General features: G+C 36.8%; 1 protein-coding gene across 2 annotated transcripts in view; it reads left to right on the top strand.

The window, feature by feature from the left end:
• LOC121318956 (proprotein convertase subtilisin/kexin type 5-like) overlaps positions 1 to 23,699 on the top strand; it is a 213,500-nt gene that overhangs the window by 53,948 nt on the left and 135,853 nt on the right. For both annotated transcript variants that reach the window (XM_041256193.1, XM_041256183.1), the window contains exons 6-7: positions 11,413 to 11,501; positions 12,693 to 12,865. In XM_041256193.1, coding sequence (XP_041112127.1) covers positions 11,413 to 11,501; positions 12,693 to 12,865 — 262 coding nt within the window. The remainder of the gene's footprint in view (positions 1 to 11,412; positions 11,502 to 12,692; positions 12,866 to 23,699) is intronic.

Raw genomic sequence — 23,699 nt, 5'->3', positions numbered from 1 at the left:
AAAGTTTGTATCCTAGTAACGCGCTGACATTGTGTATGTACCATACTACCATTAAAAGAAGCACATTCTCACACACTCAAGGTTTTAATGGAAACTGGCAACAGGAGACTTCAAACTGGGTTCTAATCTGATGCATCGATGCAGCAATATGTAATCGAAGCTTGGGAAATTTAAGGACAGATGATCAATAATCGATGCATTAATTAATGATTGCACCCTGTGACAGTGTGCGTGTGTATGTATATGTGTGTGTGTGTGTGTGTGTTTGTTCATTGTTCATGTGTGTAATGTGGGGGTGTTTATTGATTAATTGTCACGTCACTAATATATAAAGGCGGAAGGTGCACTGTTTGAGGAGAGTGTGTTGGATAGTATTGTGAGACGGGTTATTGTTTGTTATGTAATAAATAAATAAACTACAGCTAAAAACTTACCATTTTGCCTCCGGGTCTGTCACATTGGTGTCAGAAGCGGGAGAGCACGAGCCCGGCAGAGGTGAGTAGGTTTAAATTTTTTTTTTTTTTTAAATCGCGAAAATGGGGAGGCAGCCATAGCAAGAAGGGGAGGAGCCCTGGGACGTCTGATCCGTGTGAATGTGCTGTGGCCAGGAAGAGCACTGCTGGTGGGGATGTCTGGAAGTTCCCCCAGACAGGTGCGCCTGCTGTGAGGGGTATGCAAGACCCGCCTCGGCAAAGCAACACCAGCTGAAAGTAGTGCCATGGATCCTTGCTTGTGCTGGCTTCAGGCACACATCCCCCAGCTGCCCCTTCCCCTGTGGGGAAAGTGGAACGGGTTGCCCGAATAAGGCTGGGCAAGGCGCCACACAGCTGAGGCAGGAAGCGGAAGAACTGCTGTGGCCAAGCTGTAACAAGAGGGGAGGAGCGGCTGTTTCATATGGCCAGTTGGGAGGAGTTGATGCTGCTGTTTGGTATGCCAGAGGAGGAGGAGCTATTGCTGCCGCTGCCGGAGGAGCCGGCAGCACCACCACCAGCACCACCACCAGCCCCACCACCGCTGCTGTTACCGGGGAAGCCTGCAGTTGTGGGCCTGGGGATGTCCCAAGAAGGGAAAATGGACATTTCCTCCCACCTGCCTGAACTTTGCATATTTAGGGGTGGAGGTGGCCACTTAAGGCCATTTTGTGCATTGCACAAAGGGGGAGGTGTATGACAGTGTGTGTGTGTGTGTGTGTGTGTGTGTGTGTGTGTGTGTGTTTGCTTAATTGTTCATGTGTGGAATGTGGGGGTGTTAACTGTTTAATTCTCACATCACTAATATATAAGGGAGGAAGGTGCACTGTTTGAGGAGAGTGTGTTGGAGAGTGTTGTGAGACGGGTTATTGTTTGTTTTGTAATAAATAAATAAAATACAGCTAAAAACTTACGATTTTGCCTTCGGGTCTGTCACACACCACTACAGTAAATACAAGCATTAAAAAAGAGAAAATGAGGAGTGTATTTTTTTTGGGGGGGTGGTTGTTTTTTGATTCGATTAGTACATCATTGGTAATTTATTAAAAAAAAAGTTTTTTTCTGAAACCCTTCTTAAACAAGTACTGGTACATTCAGCTTCTCCATACGCTTTCTGCATTCCAAATTCTGCTTTTCAAGCATGGCTAAAATGGATACAAAGGTAAATTATTATAAATTAATTCTGTCTGTTTCTGTAAATCCTGTCTGCTTACAGTGTCTTGTGTACACTTTGGGTGACAGAGCCAGTCAGCTGACACTTGGAGTTGTCAGGATATGATGCCAGAACCATAACATTCTACATAGATTAAATCTAAACAAGAATACAATAGTTGATAACTTTGATATCACCATTATCTAGTTGCTTTTCAAACTAGCTGCTGGTAAAATATTGTGTTGAAAATCTCACGGCTCCTAGTATCTTGGGATATATGGAAATTAACAATATTTAGTGATTGACATGTTGAAATATCTTCTAATCCCATTTTCCCATGACTTTATCATTTCAAAAGTTCTGATGTTGACAGATTGATGTGAATGAGACAGCAGACCCAGAGGTCTTTTTTAATATAATTTACTTCTTCAGAGGAGTGGGAGCTGGGACAAATGCATTCCTAAAGTGTTTCCGGTAATGAATTGAAAGGATTGGATTAGGGCTTTTACAAAAGGAGGCTTTATATATCCCAAGATAGTCTGACAGGATACCAGCAGTTTTGTTTATTAGAAAAACGTATTTCCAGGCACTGAAACAGAAAGGAGGATTACAAACTAACCTTTTTGACCAGTGACTTTACTTTACATAGGTCAACAGTCTACTTCTGTTTTCTTGTAAAAGATTGTGTTGCTGTTACCATGACAAACTACTTTTGTGTTATTATTGGCTGGATTAGAAGCAGGGACACCATTGCAACACGCTATAATCTGAGCCCTGTTCCTCGTAGCTGGCTAACTGAGTTAGCTGGATAACTCTCAGGATAACTTGACAGAAGTCTGGCTTTTTCCGTTCATCGAAGCAAGCTTAAAGTCTAGCCGACTAAGTTACCGTAGCAACACATCCTTAATCTTAAACCTGCTCCAGTGCAGGCTAATGCCAGTACACATTTATGATTGATTTTAAATACTTAAACATACATAATATTAATTGTTAATTTCTTTTCATCATGAATCTAGGGATAATTAAGCCAGAATCACTAGTTCTTATTGAGGCATTATGTTTATTATGGTTAATAATTACATTATGAGCTTTAATGGTAATTGGTGAGGACACAGTTGTGACATAAACCCTAGATATACAACGTAAATATGCACAACAACTACTTGAAACTGACATTGAAATTGACAGCTATTTATTTATGAAGGATTAGTTAATTTGCTTTAATCCATGCAGAATATTATCTGATGTGTATTACTGATCCTAGTTTATAAACTTTCAGAAATTTATTACGCTTTGTTTGTTTTATTACGCTTTGTTTTTTTTAAGTGCAGCATAATAGATCTAAAACTAAATATTCGTTCAAAAACATTTGTGTGATCTGACCGTCTAATTCTGTCTCTATTATAGTATCATAGTAAAAATGGTAGAAAAGGTAGAAAACCTTTGGCTTTTATTTCGAGTTTTATGTATAGTATGACCCAGTAACCCTAAAACATGAATCTAATCCCAAATTGTTCTTGATTCTATTGAGGCAAATCATCGTAAATATATTTGAAAACTTTGATTGGTTCAGTGATCTCCAGCTGGCTTCTGATTTCTCAAGATGTGTATTTATTATCCTTTGTATGTAATGCATAGCACAGTGTTCAAACAACCTAGTCCCATAACCTTGGATTGTAACACAGATGGGTGTGTGTTTTTTAATATGTTTCAATCATTTGAAATGATCTATTTCAAAGTAAATATCACATATTATCTTCATTTTAAAATGATTTACAGGTTTACAGCACAGGAAATAATGACCAGCTTAGTATTAATCTGCTGTCTGGCACTAGTTTGTGTCCCCTCTGCTAGGACTTTGTTGTTTTAAAGACTTTAGTCTGTATACATCTTTTTATCCCATTTAAGCCAATTGTGTGTCATATCCTGCCAAACAATTGGCTGGTCGTTGCCTTTGGTTATGTTGATCACATAGTGCCTCAACTGTATTAAGGTTCAGTGGTTAGGCTGGAGGTGTATGTAGTCCCTGACCACTCTTAATTTATAGCAATGTCATGTTGGCAGTATCCTTATCCTTTACAAAATGTACATATATTTTAATAGCCTGTTATTTGTATGTATTATGTATAATTATCTATGGTTTCTGCTTCGATCATAACAATTCCAGCAACAACAAAAAATGCTTCTAAAAAGACTGTTGAGGTGGGGAAGCATATTAATGTTGGATGCGCACTAAACCCTGTAGGTGAAGCATTGTGTGATAAAGCATTTGCAACACTGGTATGCTTGCCAACCTCCCTTCAGAAAATCAGTCTTGGTGAGCTTAAGAAGAATTGTAAACATGACAAAGAATAATCTGTGCAGAAAAAAAACAATAGAGAATTTTCCAGAACACATATACCTGTACTAGGATAGTAAATAAGTAAGACATGTAAATGATGATTTACCCCTTTAAGATTGGGAAGGTCTCTAAACTTATTTCTTTACAGCTATGAATTTATTATCCTATTGTCTTAAAATGGTAATTGATTGATATTTCCCTGTTCAGTGAGTGGCAATGCAATTGTTTTGGTTTTGCAGTTAATCCTCAAAGTTCAATGAATTGCAAATGAGGCCACCCACACTTTGAGGCATAAATTGTGGGTTTAATCATAACGACAGGCCTGAAGGAGGAGTGTTTTGCAGGTAATCGTTATAAGGTGCAGCCTACATGACTGATGTTTTGTGCTGGTAAAGTCATGTTTTGCAGGCAAAGTAATTGCATAAATCAAAGAGCAGCAAAGAAATTAAAAACAAGACCTGTTGCACACATGTGGAAAGAGAAGCCTTGTCAGCTTTTTGTTTGGGCCTGAAAATTCCCTTCAGTCTCTGCACAGTGTGCCCACCCCATGTTATGATTTCTTAAAGCTATGGTATCCTTTCACCTCGTTAAGAATGCCTTTGTCCTCATTTCACATTTACTCCTTTGCTGTTATTGAATTGGCGTTCTTATGAAGAAATCCAATTGCATTTACTTTGTGAAGAATTTCTGTAACTAACATTTATTTGTGTTTTAGACTTTGATCAAAAACTATAGTTGAAAAATTAATTATTTTAAAAATACACTTGTTTTATACAGACCATATTAGTAGATACCCAGTTGTGCAACTAAAGTTTACAATTTTATATTTACTACCTGCATGTAGATACAATATCACATTTCTCTCAATTGTAGAGAGCATCTGTTGACTATTTTCCAAGACATTGGTTTATTAGCTCAACCATTCCTCAGCTGGTTGGTTGGAATTTATATCTGCAAGATTCAACAGATATTTAACTAACAATCCTTGAAGATGACTAAGGCAACCAGGAAACATTGAGTAATGCAGCTTAATTGGGACAAGCCCGTTCACACGGTAGTATGCAGTGGAATGGACTGTTGCATAACCTGGGCTGGTCTGCCAAGCAGTTTTTCTCATTTTCATCACTATGCATGTGCTTGTTCCTGTACTTTTACAGGTAGGGCAAACTTACACTAATGGAAAGGAACATTGTGTTCTGTATGTTGTCATGACAATCCACCTTAGCCACATCACTGTATTTGTCAGAATCACCCACAACATGTTCACACCCGCATGCAGTTCTGGACCCTTGATTCTAAACTGCTCATCCATACTTCTATTTGCATGGGCATTTTGTTAGAAGGTATTATACATGTTGTCTCTGTACTGACGCGCCAACTGTAGGTTGAGCTATTGGCTATGTTGGGAAATAGTTGCTTGATGAAAAATGTAATTTGTTTTGAGCCGTTGTTCTCCAGGTTGATATTTCCTTCAATGTTGTGAAACTATAATTTTCACAAATGTTCGTATTGTAACATTATTTGGGTTTCTCACATTAGACAGGTGATTCCTACTACTACAACTTGTAAACAACATGACTTGTGTTTTAACTCAAACTTTTTTAAATAATGAAAGAATGCCAGGGGAATGGAATTTCTTTATGAAAGAATTCCTAAATGTCCGTTTCATATGCTATCCAAAGCAAGGTGATATGTAACATCCTTTTTTTGTTATCTTTGCTGAAATATTGTGTTTAAGGTTGATTGCATTATGCATTTTTAACTTAGGTGGCGATGTTATTGTTGTTGTTTTTCATAAATATTGATCTTTTAACAACTGAATTTTTTTTTAAATATACACATAGTAATGTTTTGGCATTTTACTTAGATGTGTGTGCAGTCTTAAGAAGAAGAAGAATTAGGGACTTTGTGACAGGCTGGCGAGTGGATAGAGGCCCAGAGACAGACTGCAGTTCAAAAAAATAATACTTTTATTATAAATAAACACAAAATAAAAAGGCACAAGGGCCAAAACAAAGATATTCAAACACATATAACAAAGCAAAACTTACAAAATAAAGGTTTCCAGGCTGGGCGATGCCTTCACTGGACCAGAAGATTCACAAAAACACAAAACAGCAAACCAAAAAAAAATAGCAAGCACAACCATCCACTTGCTTCCTCAGCTCCCTCCTCTCCTAATGGGAAGCTGGGGCCTCCTTTTATCTCAGGTGGCTGGATGCTGATTGATCGTTAATTACTGCAGTCAGCCCCAGCAACCTGAACACAATAAACCCAGGCAGGTAGGGGAATGTAACCCCATCCCTGCCAATCTATATAGGGCAGAGCTCTGCTCTGCTACAGACTTACTTTAACATTTTTGTGATCAAGTCACAGCCGTGACTTTATGTAGTGTTGGAATAAGCATTTGAGAAAAAAATACTGTGACTCTATATTAGATAGAGAACCCAGTGCTATTACTCTTGTGATCTCTCTGGAAATGGGCATGGCTAAAACAGGAATGGATTTTTATTTAGAATACAACCAGATGGGGCTTGATTTGTCTTTTTTTAATCTGAGAATTCTAGTCCCTCCTCATAGATTAAATCGCATTGACTTGACAATGACAGGTACCACATAATGGTCCTATTCTTAATATTCTTACTCAAATGAATTCTAATGGATACTTGTATGATGCAAGATGTTGGCACACCCGTTAATCGTTATGTAGGGACAATTTTTGATGCTGAAATGTCTTTACTGTTATGTTTATCATAAGGGTCATTCCGTGATTTACACCAAACTCGGTGCTCATGGTTGTTCATGTTTTCAGCCTGATCGGGTCAAGGGATCAAAAGTTATAGAGCAGATCAAATCTGGTTTGATTTTGGACACCCCCCTCCCCCCCACACACACACACCTTTAATCGATCTTTAACTCAAAAACTACTTGAGACTTGAGTTAGGTGCATTTTTTTATTAAAAATTGCACAAGGAATTAAAAAAATGACATTAAAAACAAATAAAAATAACAAACAATTTAAATTACCCCTTAAAGCTTTGGCCTTTGACCCTTGATAAATAGTTTAAAAAAAAAACAATACTATACATCTGAAAAAAAAAGTAATTGAAAGGTCAAAGTCTGTGCTTCAGGGTTGGCCAACCGGTGTCTCTCGAACCACATACGGCTGTTCTGTGGTCAAAATGCAGCTTTTCAAACTTCCTATATATTTCATTACACAAAGAATTATTTATTTATTTTCTTTTTTATATGTGCGTTATTTTTACAATAAGTCTCCGAGTTGTTTTTTTTTCACCACAAGCTGATCCATTTCTGATCTTAGCCAATCAGCAGCATGGTAGCAACACTTTTTTGTTACATAGCAACTAACTAGCAAATCATATCCACCCATACTTTACTGTGCATTCGGGATTCGAGTTACAGAAGCTTGGAAACCGTTAACTTTACTTTGAACAGGATTGGTTTCTGTTTTGTTCTTAATGGCTGAAAAAAAAAGAAAATCTGAAGATGAATATCGAACCTTCTTACCGGAGTGGGAAAGTAATGTTTTATTTTGTTGAACGCAATGGAAAACTCATGTGCCTTATTTGCCAGTGCCCGGCTGCATAAAATATCTTATTATTAAGTATTTCACTTCAGTGTGTTTTTCACTTAGCTAAGGGAAAAACTTAACGGTGTTACACAAAAAATCTTAACCGCTCTACTTAGCTAAGGGAAAACACTTAAGTATGCAGTGACTATTTAAGATTTCAACCAATAGGCGAGTAGCTTACTGTACTCTGTAAATCTTATCTCGATGGCAACATTTGGGCAGTTAAGGAAGACTACAGTATGGCTGATAAAAAAAAAAAAGAAACTCAAACTGGACAGAGGAGGAAAAAAATACTTATGGAGGAATATAATAAAAGAAAGCAAATAATAACAGGCAAACTATGTCCTAAGTTGACAACTGCCATGAAGCAGAAGAAATTGGCAGAAATAACTGAATGTGTGAATGCAAGAAATTTAACTGTAAATCGCAGCATTCACGAGATTAGAAATATATGTGTGTGTATATATATATATATATATATATATATATATATATATATAATATATATATATATATTATATTATTGATATCGGAAGAGCAACACAAAAAACAGGTAAACCTACAGAAAGTGTACACTAAACATATTTGTTTAAACAATTTGTATGGCTGTGTTCGCAACAAAAGTGAGAGCAGTATCTTCTATGTAGCAGAATTAACCGTTAATCTCACTTAAGATGTCATGCAACCGGCAAATGTGTTTTTTTAAGTATACATTTTTATAGTAATAAAAAGCCACCAGTTGCAAAAAAACAAAGTGCTGCCGCTGTATTTGAAGAACAGGGAGCAATGCGTGATTTCTTCTTGTTTGGGGTTGTTAATCTGCTTCCAGCATTATACAGACATTTAAAAGACAGTATTGTCAAATCAATAGTTTATTATTAATTGCTCGTCAACCATTATATCCAAAGGATTTTCTCTCTGCAAATCCTTCTGATAAGTGTGGCTCTGTCTTGTTCAATTTCCAAAAATGCTGCCATACCGTTATTTTGATTTAAGGGGCCTCAATAGGACATTTAAGTATTTTCACTTAGTTATCCCCTAAATTATTTTTCTGCAATGGTTAACTAACTTAAGAGAAATACTTACGTACAAATATTACTTAAGTAGAACATTTGGGAAGACTAAGGGGGGAATTTCACTTAAGGTGTTATGCAACCGGGCACTTGCCTTTATGTCGCCGTTCAAATCTTCAAATTTGCAGCGTTACTTAGCTACAAACCATGCCCGCATTGACAAAGAATTTCCAAAAAATTCTGAACTTCTGTCTTTAAAAGTTAATGCTAGAACCGCCTCGACGGTCATGCGTTATATGTGCTAATTTCCATTTAAACATGGTGTTTCTGCTATGCGAATGTTAGTTATTATGCTCATGAATACATCCTTTGAGTTGTATCTGAAAGTCTGTTTCATTTTCATATCAGAGCTGATTAAAATGTACCCATCAAAATGACTCCTGTCGGTAAAAAGCAAATGGATAAACAGACGCAAATGTGGCCTGGAACATTGTCCGTGCAAAAAAACCCTACACCAAAGGTGAGTTTGTGAAAACTTGCCTTAAGGATGTTATTGCTATCCTATGTCCAAACAACAATCAACTGCAAAAGCAAATTTCAGACCTGCAGCTCTCACATCACATGGTAGAACGTATCCATGTCAGATGTAAATCGTGACATTGAACTACAGCTGCATTCAGAACTCCAACAATGTGTGTAGTAAAGAATGCCAAAAGTCACACTGATGACAGATCCTGCCTGTATGTGGTATAAGAAAATAAACGATAGTTAGCTACTCACCCAAATAAGAAACAAAAACAAAACTGTGCTTTTATATATAGTGAAAATGTATTTGTTTGGATATCAATATTACGTATGTACTGGAAAAAATAAAGATCATCTTCATTTAATAGTGTGTGTGTGTGATAGTAATTGTAGTAAAAAATATCAGTGAATTATGCACTTTTTAAAGCTTGTGGCTCTTTGTCACTGTACATTTTATTTCCTTGGCTCTTGGTCTGTGAAAGGTTGGCCACCCCTGCACTATGGTAATATTTTTTGGTTGCTGTGAAAAAAATCATCAAATTGATCTTTCATTTCCTACTGTACCTAGGTCTCAAATGTTCAGTCCTGAAAAAAATCTACTGTATAGCCCCAAAAAATGTATTACTTCAGTGATGGTTATAATGACCATACAAAACTGGTACAATTTCATCAATCCTTCTAACATAAACTGGACTTAAAATTGTGATGATATCAGGGGAACAGCCAAGAGAAAAACATAAAAAAATGAGCTGTGTCCTGCTGATGGCAGATTAACCTCAGAGGATATGTTTTCATTCTGCAAGACTGCCTTCCACAGCATAACTTTCATCTTTGTCTCCAAAAAAGAGCATGTTCACTGCTGAAAACCTAGAACACACACACACACACACACACTTATATATATATATATATATATATATATATATATATATATATATATATATATATATATACACACACACACACACACACACACACACACACACACACACACATATATATATATACACACACACACACACACACACACACACACATATACACTCAATAAACATTGCACGTCTCAAAAGGTACTTTGTAATTTAATAAGAAATGTAATTCGGTAATATAGTATAATCAGCACATAAGGCAAGCAACAGAAACAAAAACATCGTGGACTTCCTTGATTGATGAATGTTGAGTGATGTCATTTGTAGAAAAAAAAAAAAATTACAGCTCATGGAAGATTTTTTAAATCACAGTAGCCCACAGAAAGCCAGTTTGAAAAACCAAGCAGTGAATGCTTGCAGTCAACCATTTTGTTTTTTCGTACCATAAGCAATAAAAAAAGCCAATTCTGTTTTGATCCTCCCTATGGAAGAAGGTCCCATTTAGGCTTTGGATGACCTTTATTGTTATTTTTAGTCTTTATTTTATTGCTTTAATCTTATTTTTGCCTCAATTGAAAGCAAGGAAAATGGCATATGAATTTAAACAATATACAACGCACTGTATGGAAATCGAAACATAAGTGAGTAGCCACACGTGACCCATAACCTGCCTGGCACCAGATACGTCAAGATTAAATATAATTATGAGTTGTAGAGGTTAGCCTCAAAACTTGCACTGTGTAGCCAATACAAGTACATTAAACCTTGACAGATGATTGCAGGTGGAGTACACACAGAATTCCACCCATTAGCTAATAGCAATACATTAGACCTTGGAAAACATTACTTTTACTAAATTACACATAGGCTTAGCCTCTGTAGCCTATTATGACGAGCCGCCACTGCTCAAGTAGTTTTTGAGATTAAAGATTGATTTATAGGTTATGGGTTCCAAAATCAACCACATTCTGACCCCTCTATAACCTTCAACCCCTTCACTCGATCAGGCTAAAAAATGCAAATTGTGTTTTGTTTTTTTGCCATGATGTAAATCAGAGATGGTAAAGGGTTAACCCCAATATTTTTTGGGTGGTTTGTCATGGAATGCCCCATAATGTCAAATTTTTAATGTGTAGTTACAAAATAAAATTTGGGAATAACTTGACCTTCCGTTTCATTGGTATAGTAGTATGTATTTTTTCTGATCAATCCTTTTTTTCTCATTCCATTCACTCAGTTCTGTTTTTCTTGTCCTTTTTGAACTTGTAGATGTTAAAAACACTTTTGACTTTTCTAAACTTTTATCTGGATCGCATAAAGTGCCAAACAGGTCATTGAGTAATATATCATCCCAGGGCAGCTATTTTCCAAGCTGAGTCAGGTCGCTGCTTCTAAAGGCAAACCCCTTGGCTCAGACCAGTGATGTTGCCTTTTCTGTATGTCCCGCAGGCATGGAACCCGTTGCGCTGGAGAAGTGGCAGCCTCTGCAAACAATTCACACTGCACAGTAGGAATTGCTTATAATGCTAAAATTGGAGGTATGTGAAGCATTTTCATATGAAACAAAAAAAAAAAATGTAGAAATACAACTTTTTATACTCGGTAAGAAAAGGCACGCAAAGTGATTTGGGTGACGTGAAGAATCAATTTGTGACTTCTTCCCTGTGTTATTTGTATATCCACAAACACCAAATTTAGTCAGACAAAGTTAATTATAGTAAACTGATTTTTTGGGAGTGATGCATAGGGAGCTTCAGTTGTATTATAGTAATGATTGTTCTAAACCAGTATTTATGTTAGAAAAGTATATTCTTTAACCTGGCATTTATAAAATGACTTAAAACATGCTATTTTAAAGTTTACCAGCCCCTTGCTTATCTATTTTTCCTGTAACAGCTCAACAATAAGAGGTTATCTCAGTATTTAATAATTAATAATAATAATAATAATAATAATAATAATAATAATAATCCTTTAATTGTTTTCCTGCACTGTATTACCGATCTGGTGTTTTGGAGTGCAGTTTATCTTCTGTTTTAATTAATATCAGTCGACAGAAAACACGTTACAGAGAGAATTCAGCACACCTTTACAGAGACAACTTGAACAGCTCCTGGTTTCTGTATGTCATTTCTAGATGCTTCAATTCCAGGGTTAACTGCTTGTCAAGTCAATGATTGCACCTCAAGCTAAATACCCATGAAACGTTTTCATTTCAGCAAATGAGCTTTAAAATGAGCTAATGTGAAACAAACTGTTGTATCACACATCTACGCGTTTAACTAACCTGAATATAGACAAGTGTGTTGACTATTCCCTATTCACAATAGCTAAATCATGCATGAGCATCTCTTTAAAAACTGAAATGTGAATAGTTTCAACATATCTTGTTGATAGTGTATAGTTAAGGTAATGTGGGTAGGGTAAAAGTCTTTTTGCAAAAGGTTTTGATGTTTTGTTGTAGCCTAATATAATTAGTTAATTTCAGTATTACTGAACTTGAGTCAGAATATTAAGTTATGGAGGAATTATTTACAATTTGAACACAGATTATGCACTTTGTAATGCATCATATTGTAGATATGTAGGTACATTAGGAACATAGCCACAGTGTAGAGGTGTTGAAAATACCCTGCACACCCTTTACTGTCATGTTACCTCAAGCTACTACTATTTAAAGACTGTTTTGAAGTTGTTTTTTGGTTATTAGATAAACTAATTTGTTGAAGGTGTGCGTATGCTGGATGGTGATGTTACCGACATGGTGGAAGCAAAGTCTCTCAGCCTGCAGCCACAGCACATTGACATCTACAGCGCCAGCTGGGGGCCAGACGACGACGGGAAGACTGTTGACGGACCAGCATCACTTGCCAGACAGGCTTTTGAGAATGGTATCAGACTGGTAGGTCTGCTTAATATATATTTTCATATTAGGTTGAGATAGTTATTTAAAAAGGAATCATCTTCAAATAAAATTGCCATTGTTTTTATTACTGCCCTTGTACCTTTTTATTAATGGTTGTTAATGCTGCTGTTTACTCCAACATTGAGTTTAGTTCAATTTAGTGCTGGGACGAACACAGGATTTTCATATTTGGATATTCGCTCGTATATTCATTTACACTATTACGTTTATACCGTTATGTTTTTCAAAAAGCAATAAAAGCCATTATATTGCTCTGAACGCAGGCAAAGACAGCATGGCAACAGGAGCAGGAGGCGTGTCCGTGGCCCCTGTGTGTGTGTGTGTGCCTTTATTTTACAGCAAGACCTTACAATATAACACGTTACAATAGAAAAATACCCCAGGAGTAAAGAATAAGTTGTGAAGAACTTACTTTACCCTAATGAATTAACTACAAAACAAAAGAATGCCAAATAGCAGTTCAAGTTAAATGTTGCTCTGCTTATTCCCAAAATAAATAGTACATAACTTTGACACCGTGTTTTTTTTTTTTCATTTTTTCATTCCTTGCCATTGCATTTCTTCTCAGTAAACAGTGGCCGTAGACACATGTTTATAAAGTAATAACACAAGGCTTACTTGTGCCTTTTTGTAGCTGAACAAGCAAATGAAAACTAAAATTTAAGTATAAACACTTAAAATATGACAAATATGGAAATGGTGTTGTAAATTGAAGGGGGAAAAAACTCAACGTTTTGGTTCTCATTTATTACATTCCACATAACAAAGTCGCAACAAAAAAATAAGTAATAATTACAATTTTATATAAAACTCACTACACAACATTTTCCAGGGTACTGTGTAATGTTTAATGATGTGCTTGCCTTTTTATCCATCCGATGCGATTTTGACTCGCTCTAAAGAAGCACAATGCGTTTTTGTCCCAGATGCCTTTCCATAAAGACTATGGTGTGCGTGCATAATCTGGTTTGTTTAGTTTTTGTGTGCGTGCATAATCTGGTTTGTTTACTTTTTGCTGTCTAAAACTTCTAAATAGAGACTCAAGAGCTGCTGTGTTGATCCTGTGTTTATATATATATATTTAGATGGATAGATAGATAGATAGATACAAACACACTACCGGTCAAAAGTTTTGGGATACCTCAATTTTTCCAGTTTTTATTGAAATTTGCGCAGTTTAATGTCTCAGTGTACTCTGAAATTAAAGCATAGAACAAATAAACAATTGGAGATAATAAAGAAATCATGGAATCGTTTTGCTGAACAAAATGTAATCTAAATTTTTGACTCAAAGTAGCCACCTTTTGCAGATATAACAGCAGAACACACTCATGGCATTCTTTCTACAATGGAAATCAAATATTGTTCGGAAAGTTCTTCCCAACACTGTTGCAGAAGTTCCCACAAATGTGTTGCACTTGCTTTCACCCTTCTCTCCAGTTCATCCTAAACTAGCTCGATGGGGTTTAAATCTGGAGACTGTGCTGGCCATTCCATGATTTGAAGCCTCCCGTCTTGTTCTTTTCTTCTGAGGTAGTTCTGACATAGCCTGGAGGTATGTTTTGGGTCATTATCTTGCTGTAGGATGAACCCCTGAGCAACTAGGCGTACACCAGAGGGTATTGCATGGCGCTGCAAAATGCAGTGGTAGCCGTTTTGGTTCAGTATGCCACTCACTCTGTACAAGTTGCTGACTCTGGATCCAGCAAAAGAGCCCCAGACCGTCACGCTTCCTCCTCCATGTTTGACAGTTGGTGTCACACACCGAGGAACCATCCTTTCGCCTTCTTGACGGTGTAAAAAAACCTGAACCAAAGATTTCAAATTTTGATTCATCGGTCCATAAGACCTTCTTCCAGTCTTGAGTAATCCACTGGCAGTGCTTCATGGCCCAGGCAAGCCACTTTTTCTTATTTTGCCATCTTAGCAATGGCTTTCTTACTGCCATGCGACCTATCAAACCTGCAGCTCAAAGCCTTCTCTTCACAGTTGAAACTGAGACTTTCTTACTCCGACCAGTGTTAAGCTGCGCTTGAAGCTGTTGTACTGTGAGCCGCCTATCACGCAGACTGTTGACTGATTCTATTGTGGCTTTGGGTCAGCCAGACCTCTTCCTGTCAGTTTCCTCCAGTTTCCAAGTGCCTTTTGATGGTGTAGGAAACTGTACTCACTGACACCTTGGCTTTCTTTGCAATTTCTCTAAAGGAAAGACCTACACTTTGTTATAATGGTCTGTCTGTCTTCCTTTGTTAATTGCCTTTTTGTCGCCATTATGATAGCAATATACTACTTCCTGCAGTACAGTACTGTCCAAATAATGCTTAAGAGGGTGTAGTAACACAGTCTGTTCCAACACTGCTTTTATACAGACAGGTTTTGTAAGTAATCACCAAAAGTTGGGACACCTGTAAGAATTGTTAGCATCAACTTTCAAGGCTTAATTTCCTTCAATTGCTGCAGAACAGCTGTAAGTTGTTAATCCATTACTTTTTTTTAACCTCTGGCAGTTTACCGCTTCCATTTGTACCATTTCAGGTTATTCACTGGACTTGAACTGCTTAAATTTCAATAAAAACTGGAAAAATGGGGGTGTTCTAAAACTTTTGAACGTGTGTATGTGTATATATATATATATGTATGTGTGTATGTTTGTGTGTGTGTGTGTGTATATATATATATATATATATATATATATATATATATATATATATATATATATTTGCCATTTTTTGAAAGTGTCACGCAAATTCTGGTGAGACGGTAAATAAGTGCAAGGTATTTTTGTCATTTGTAGCAGATACGAACAACTTGATTTTTATATCCAAGTACATGTCAAAAAATATTTATTACAATATTCGGATATTTTTCCCAGCACTAGTTCAATTTTTGTGTTAAGTAACTTTTGACTTGAGTAATGGCTAGGACTGTTTTTGTCATAGATAAATTCAATACAAACTAGCAAACTAAAGATAATACTTTCTTTCTATAATGAAAGAGGCGAGAGCTTTGTGATACGGAATAAATAGATTTCCATAAGCTTGATGAAAACAATCTATGAACCTAACACAGTGCAAACCAATACATAGGTACTTCTGCCATGAGAACAGTGTTCAAATGCCAAGGTTAGACAGCGACAGAGCTTGGTTCTTTGACATTAATGAGATTGCTTTCAGGTTTGATGCAGGCGTTCAATGTGGTTCAGTCAGCGTTTTACATATAATGAAAATGAACTAGCTCATCCTCCCCATGAAGTCTGTTTGAAGATCAGCGAATGATATATGAAAGAGCCATTAGTCGATTAAAATGTTATCGATTCAGATAAAGAAATGCTCCAGTCTCCAGTATAGCAATGCATTCCTAATTTACTGTTTAGGCTGTGTTCACGAAAAAAATATATTTTACCAGTGTATGGTAAACTGTCTTAAGTCTGTTGCTTGTTGCTTAGGTAAGAAGATTTAGAAAATTAACATACAGTCACCTATTCAGTTAGTCACCTCATTTGTTTTTTGTTTGGCCACAACACATATTATCGTTAGACTTTCTACATTGTATTTTGTACTTTAAGATGCATTTTTTGTTCCTGGAAGGAATGTCAAATATAAATGTTTTGGCTTTCATAACTGCTGTTCAGACTGTAGCAATAGTATAAAAAAAGATGTGAAGTAGGTTAAGTCCCCAAGCGAGACTGCCCTTTGGCTTTCATCGTGTACCTGTGTTGTTCAGGAAATGGCAGACTCTAATAATTACCTCGGAGCGTCTGTATCCTTTTTATATTTTGAATTCTGTAACATAAACCAAGCTCCATATGCCATTTAATTTGATTCATGGAGGAGCATTGCAATGGAAGGCGTCTGCACACGGGGCAAGTGCGATTCATGCTAAGGTGGCAGTGGTTTATGGGATTAGCAACAAGGCTCTAATTTCCTGAGCATGACTGGGGCCATTGAGAACAAGGAGATGGGAGTCTGATTAGTGAGAGGGCTTTAAAGGAAGTAAGGGAACTGAAAAGTTAATCAAATGATAGAAAGTAAAATGAAAACCAGGTTTCAGGTAGGTTAGATTTCTTCTGTTTTGTTACCTCAGTGAGCTTCATGCTGATTTATATTTAGAAACATTTAATTGCAAATGGGATTGGTATGTATAGTAAACTGTAATAGTAAAGTGAAAAAAGAAAAACACAATGTACATTTATGTTTGATTGTAGTAATCAGCAAACAATCTTTTTTAAAATTATTATTTCGTGTAGGATTCTTTGTAAAATGAACATACAGTACCTGATATCATTTTAATGACGTATCCTGCTTAGTGTACTCCTGGTTTATTGGGTCGTTCCTATTGCGTCGTCTTCAGCGTGAAAGCAAATATGTTCTTAAGCCATCTGTATTATAGAGTAGTTTTGTATTCTGTTGGGTAGGCAATTTATAAGAAACATTACACAAATGCCAGCTTTGTCTTTGAGATGTCTGCTTCTACCCGTAAATTGTATTTTAATGAAAGAAAAACAACTAATATAGCGTAATTTTAAACCAGTAATTGGCCACTTAACTCCTAAAAGCTATAATAATGGATTCTCTTTATAACTGAACTCTCTTGAACAGTTACAAAACTAATACTTTACAACAACTCATTATCTTAATATTCCTGCATGCCAAGTTTCAAGGGGATTTTAGCAGTCTCCATGGCAATTTGTTCTCTATTCCTTTTTGAGAAGGCTGCTGGCCCATCCCAGTGCACTACCAGTATTTACTTTTATGACAACCCCTGCCAAATACCACATTATTGTTAACTTATACACAACCTGTATTAAAAATGGAGTGAAATTTGGTTTGCATAACACGTCTTTATGGCACTTAATCTTCAAACCCTCAGAGTACGGACACACTCCAGTCTTCATTCTTTAGCTCTAGGTGCCTCATCCTAGCTTTTGGAAGTGTGAGTGAATAAAAGCAAGGTAGGATAATTTGGAGGGCAAGGTAAAGCTATCAACTTTTGAACCCTAAACCTTTTTTTATATTCTCAGCTGAGCACTCTACCCAACTTTTTTGCTGATAAAAACTCTTATATACTTTTAACATAAAAGAAAAAAAAAAGAAATACAGCATACTGTACCAGCTACTGGGTAGCTATGGATTTGGTTTCAAAGAACTAACAGCAGTTCGTTGTTGATTTATTAGCTGCCTCCAGCCATTTCTTACATTTTGTTTAAACAACAGATATAATAGTTAAGGAATGTTGCCAATATGTACGTTTACGTGCACACAGCACCCCTGTATATTATTACTGGCATAAAAATAAGTCATTAGCTGTAAGGAAGTGTGACAGTATGACAGAGGGCTGAGGCTCAGAGACAATGTAAAGTCAAAAATAAAGTTCTTTATTAAACAAAATAATCAAATTAACAGGCACAAGGGCCAACAGAAAGAGGTTCAAACACAAATAAGAGTAAACTTACAAAATAAATGGTCAGGTTCCAAGTCTTTTAAAACAAGACACTCCTCTCTTCTAAACACAAAACAAACTCCCAAACAAAAAAAAAAAACACCTCCTAGCCAGGGCCTCTCCCCTGGCTTTTATCCCCTGTGGCTGGAGCCCAATTAATCAATAATTACTGATCATTCAATTAGAGTGCCAGCCACATTCTCACATGTTTTCCTGACAGGGAGGAATTTAACCCCCTCCCTGCCAGTTCCAAACACATTCATATAGACAGGGCAGTTCCCCGTTACAGGAAGTTTACAATATTTCAACTAATCTTTAATGCTATGCTGTGGAACACAAGGGAAATATGTTTTAAACATTCATTATAGCCAGTTAATGTATCTAATGTGGCCTGTTCAGTCCCCCCCCCCCCCAATAGTAAAACCTAAATTAATATGAACAAAGACAAATATTGGATAACCTGATTAATGTGAAAGTAATTGTATGTATGACTTTGCCCCATGCGCAGACCAGTAGTGGTGTCAGAAGTTTGTTGAGCTCCAGCAGACTTCCCTCCCTGAACCTGCGGGAGGTCAAAGGCAGTGGTCCCTGTGGCTTCCCAGCCCAGATTTCAGGACAGGGATTTGAACCTGGGATTTCGCTCATCCTGCACTCTTAACAGCAGTCTGATTTTTCTGAACAGTATAGAAAATAACGTAGTGCACTTATTTATTATAATATACCAGAGCCACAGTTTAAATCCCAGCGCAGCGACTTGGCAACCTATTTTGTGGGTGTCCGTGTGAAAGTCCTGTGACCTTATTGGATTTGGGCGCAATTTAAACTTTTTTTTAGGTTCAGTCTTCAGGGAAGAATGTACACCTCCATACACAGAACATGAACCTAGACTACACAAGATTTACATTTAGAGGGAATAATTATATGTAATTTGAATACATGTGCTAAGATAGTTTGCAGCTCGTATAGGCACTTCCCACACCTAAAACCAATTGAAAAAATGCTTTGGCTGCAGGGTTTTGATAGTGAGCATTGCATTCTGTGTTACAAATGTAAACATTTATAACTGCAGGAATAGGGCTTCCAGGTATAGAAATACTTGTAAAACTAAGATGAACAATTTGTGACTACCTCACTCAATGAAAGAGTACAACTAATTGAGAAAAGTAAAACTAATTCAGAAATGCTTAAAGTGCCCCCCATTAAGTAGGAACATGATTTGCTAAAAACTGTTCAATTAATTCCAAATCAAAAAATGTGCTGAATGAATTTAGGAGAGTTTATTTTATGAGTTTAGTAGTCAAAGAGGCTTGTTCAGTCCATTCTAGTAGAGAACCTTGCTCCAATTAAGACCAGGTAATTACTTAATCAATTCAACAATTAGTGACATGGTTCTGGACTGGAGTTGATTAGAAGAGACATATGCGAGTACTAGCTTAACTAAACTGAAGCATGACGACTCTATACAAGAAAAAAAAATAAAAAATCCCACCTCCGTCTACATGTCTCTGGTTGTAATTTGTCAAAAAAGTTTTTTAGATTTACGTAGAATAGCAGCAGATGTTTAGTCTGTAAATTTACTAAACACTTGTGTTTACTTCCTTGCAATAAACTGTATACATATAAATACTGGTCGAGAGCACGCAAAGCATTATTTCCTCCTTGTTAATGATGACTCAAAAAAGTAAACAGCTAATCTCTTATTAAAGTGTCAGTGTTGTTTGATATGTGCAGCACACTCACATTGCTAGATTAATTGCAACATGCAGTACTGTATGCCATCTCCCCATGTCCACTAACCCTAATTTCCTCACTTTGCTCCAATAATAAAATAAAAGGAATACTCCCCATAGAACTGGCCCTGTAAGGGGGAATCTGATCAACAATTGCGTCTTCATTTTTAACTATTTATGGACCTAGTCAACAAAATAATGACAATGACGACTAACTGCAGTGTTTTTGAATTAAGTTATTATATTAAAATTGTGTATTTACCTTAGAAACTGATTTTCCAACTTTGAAATTATTTATATTATATATATATATATATATATATATATATATATATATATATATAGTAACACGACTGCACCTCACCATGGTTCATTGCCCCATTAAAAGCAGGACCCAGGACACAGACATGGAAGTTTTAGCGTTTGCGTGCACTTTTAATAACACAAAATAAACAAAACAAAGTAAAAAAAAAACAAAACACCTAGCTCTGTTTCCGAGCACTAACTAAAACACAGACCTAAATTACAGAACAGAATAGCTAAGCTGTTTACCTGTTACACACAAAACAAACATCGGTTGAGCAAAAAAACCCTACACAAGGTTTAACACTACCTTTGTTCTTTATGGTTGAACACGCTCCCAACCAGGCTTTTTACTCTTCAGTAGCCCTGAATAGAATGGCTGCTTTCCTTAAATACCCTGCACCTGGCTGTAATTTACAATGATCACCAGGTGCAGGGGATAATTATTAATCAAACAATTAAGAAAATAATTAGATACATGTTTTATGCAGAGAGGATATTAACCCTCTTCCTGCTGTGTTACACACTCTGACTCACAAATATACAGCTCTGGAAAAAATTAAGAGACAACTGCAAAATTATCAGTTTCTCTGGTTTTACTATTTATAGGTATGTGTTTGGGTAAAATGAACATTTTTGTTTTGTTCTATAAACTACTGACAACATTTCTCCCAAATTCCAAATAAAAATATTGTCATTTAGAGCATTTATTTGCAGAAAATGACAGCTGGTCAAAATAACAAAAAAGAGTGTCAGACCTCGAATAGTGCAAAGAAAATAAGTTCATATTCATTTTTAAACAACACAATACTAATGTTTTAACTTAGGAAGAGTTCAGAAATCAATATTTGGTGGAAAAACCCTGGTTTTCTATCACAGCTTTCATGTGTCTTGGCATGCTCTTCACCAGTCTTTCACATTTATGCTGGGTGACTTTATGCCACTCCTGGCGCAAAAATTCAAGCAGCTTGGCTTTGTTTGATGGCTTGTGACCATCCATCTTCCTCTTGATCACATTCCAGAGGTTTTTAGTGGGGTTCAGGTCTGGAGAATGGGCTGGCCATGACAGGGTCTTGATCTGGTGGTCCTCCATCCACACCTTGATTGACCTGGCTGTGTGGCATGGAGCATTGTCCTGCTGGAAAAACCAATCCTCAGAGTTGGGGAACATTGTCAGAGCAGAAGGAAGCAAGTTTTCTTCCAGGACAACCTTGTACTTGGCTTGATTCATGCGCCCTTCACAAAGACAAATCTGCCCGATTCCAGCCTTGCTGAAGCACCCCCAGATGAGTCCAATTTTCAGCTTTGCCCAACACCTGGTCGTCTAATGGTTAGCTGGAGACCTGGAGAGGCCTACAAGCCACAGTGTCTCGCACCCACTGTGAGATGTGGTGGAGGATCGGTGATGATCTGGGGGTGCTTCAGCAAGGCTGGAATCGGGCAGCTTTGGCATGAATCAAGCCAAGTGCAAGGTTGTCCTGGAAAAAAAACTTGCTTCCTTCTGCTCTGACAATGTTGGATTGGTTTTTCCAGCAGGACAATGCTCCATGCCACACAGCCAGGTCAATCAAGGTGTGGGATGGAGGACCACCAGATCAAGACCCTGTCATGGCCAGCCCATTCTCCAGACCTGAACCCCACTGAAAACCTCTGGAATGTGATCAAGAGGAAGATGGATGGTCACAAGCCATCAAACAAAGCCGAGCTGCTTGAATTTTTGCGCCAGGAGTGGCATAAAGTCACCCAACATCAATGTGAAAGACTGGTGGAGAGCATGCCAAGACGCATGAAAGCTGTGCTTGAAAATCTGAGTTATTCCACCAAATATTGATTTCTGAACTCTTCCTAAGTTAAAACATTAGTATTGTGTTGTTTAAAAATGAATATGAACTTATTTTCTTTGCATTATTCGAGGTCTGACAACACTGCATCTTTTTTGTTATTTTGACCAGTTGTCATTTTCTGCAAATAAATGCTCTAAATGACAATTTATTTGGAATTTGGGAGAAATGTTGTCAGTAGTTTATAGAACAAAACAAAAATGTTCATTTTACCCAAACACATACCTATAAATAGTAAAACCAGAGAAACTGATAATTTTGCAGTGGTCTCTTAATTTTTTCCAGAGCTATATATATATATATATATATATATATATATATATATATATATATATATATATGCGCCCCTTCACACGCGGGATCTGCCCTGTTTCCAACGGGCTAAGGGTTAAGAGAATTAAAAAGGTCTCTATATATATATATATATATATTTTAATAAATATGCGCCCTCTCTGAGAGAGAGAGAGAGAGAGAGAGAGAGAGAGAGAGAGAGAGAGAGAGAGAGAGAGTAGACCTTGATTTTTGATTTGATGCAGCCATCTGAAATGTCTGTGTCAGGGAAATTACATATATAATATACTATATTGTTCTTATATAGAAGAATAGAGAGATAAGAAAGACAGAGAGAGGAGGCCATTCGGCCCATCTTGCTCGTTTGGTTGTTAGTAGCTTATTGATCCCAAAATCTCATCAAGCAGCTTCTTGAAGGATCCCAGGGTGTCAGCTTCAACAACATTACTGGGGAGTTGATTCCAGACCCTCACAATTCTCTGTGTAAAAAAGTGTCTCCTATTTTCTGTTCTGAATGCCCCTTTTTCTAAACTCCATTTGTGACCCCTGGTCCTTGTTTCTTTTTTCAGGCTGAAAAAGTCCCTTGCGTCGACACTGTCAATACCTTTTAGAATTTTGAATGCTTGAATTAGGTCGCCACGTAGTCTTCTTTGTTCAAGACTACAATTCTTTAATTGTCTGCTTGACATGCCTTTATAATTCTGGTAGTATCTGATCTTCATCCCACTCAAGGGCAGAGCTGCCAGCAAGCCCACTCGTGCCTTTTCTTTATAATGTTCTTTGTTATGTAGGAAGCAGAATTATAGTGTTATTTTTAGTTTCTGAATCCATCAACCATAACATATGCATAATTTGAATAAGATTCTGTTGTCTGAACATATTAACATAAACACCTCCTCTCTAGTTAACAATGTGTGAAGTATGCATTAGATTGTGTCACACCTAATACCTAATATCAATGTGCTGTTATTTCACAGAAATTAGACCTCACTTAGCATTGCATCATTATTTACGACCCTGATAATTACTTTTCTTAACCTGATGTTCATTTTCTTCCTTGTTGCTGTCTGGGGAGTCATTTGTAATGATAGTGGTGGAACAACATGCCTTTGCCTAGGACAACTTTACCCATAACTTTACACAATCTCCTGTGAATTCTAAATTGAAACACTAAAACTAAGTCACACGTCATATCCACTTTTGTCA

Source organism: Polyodon spathula, chromosome 1 (genome assembly GCF_017654505.1).
Source record: "Polyodon spathula isolate WHYD16114869_AA chromosome 1, ASM1765450v1, whole genome shotgun sequence".
Taxonomy (NCBI): Eukaryota; Metazoa; Chordata; class Actinopteri; order Acipenseriformes; family Polyodontidae; genus Polyodon; species Polyodon spathula.
Note: the sequence above shows the minus strand (reverse complement) of the source record. Positions and strands in the feature narration are given on the sequence as shown.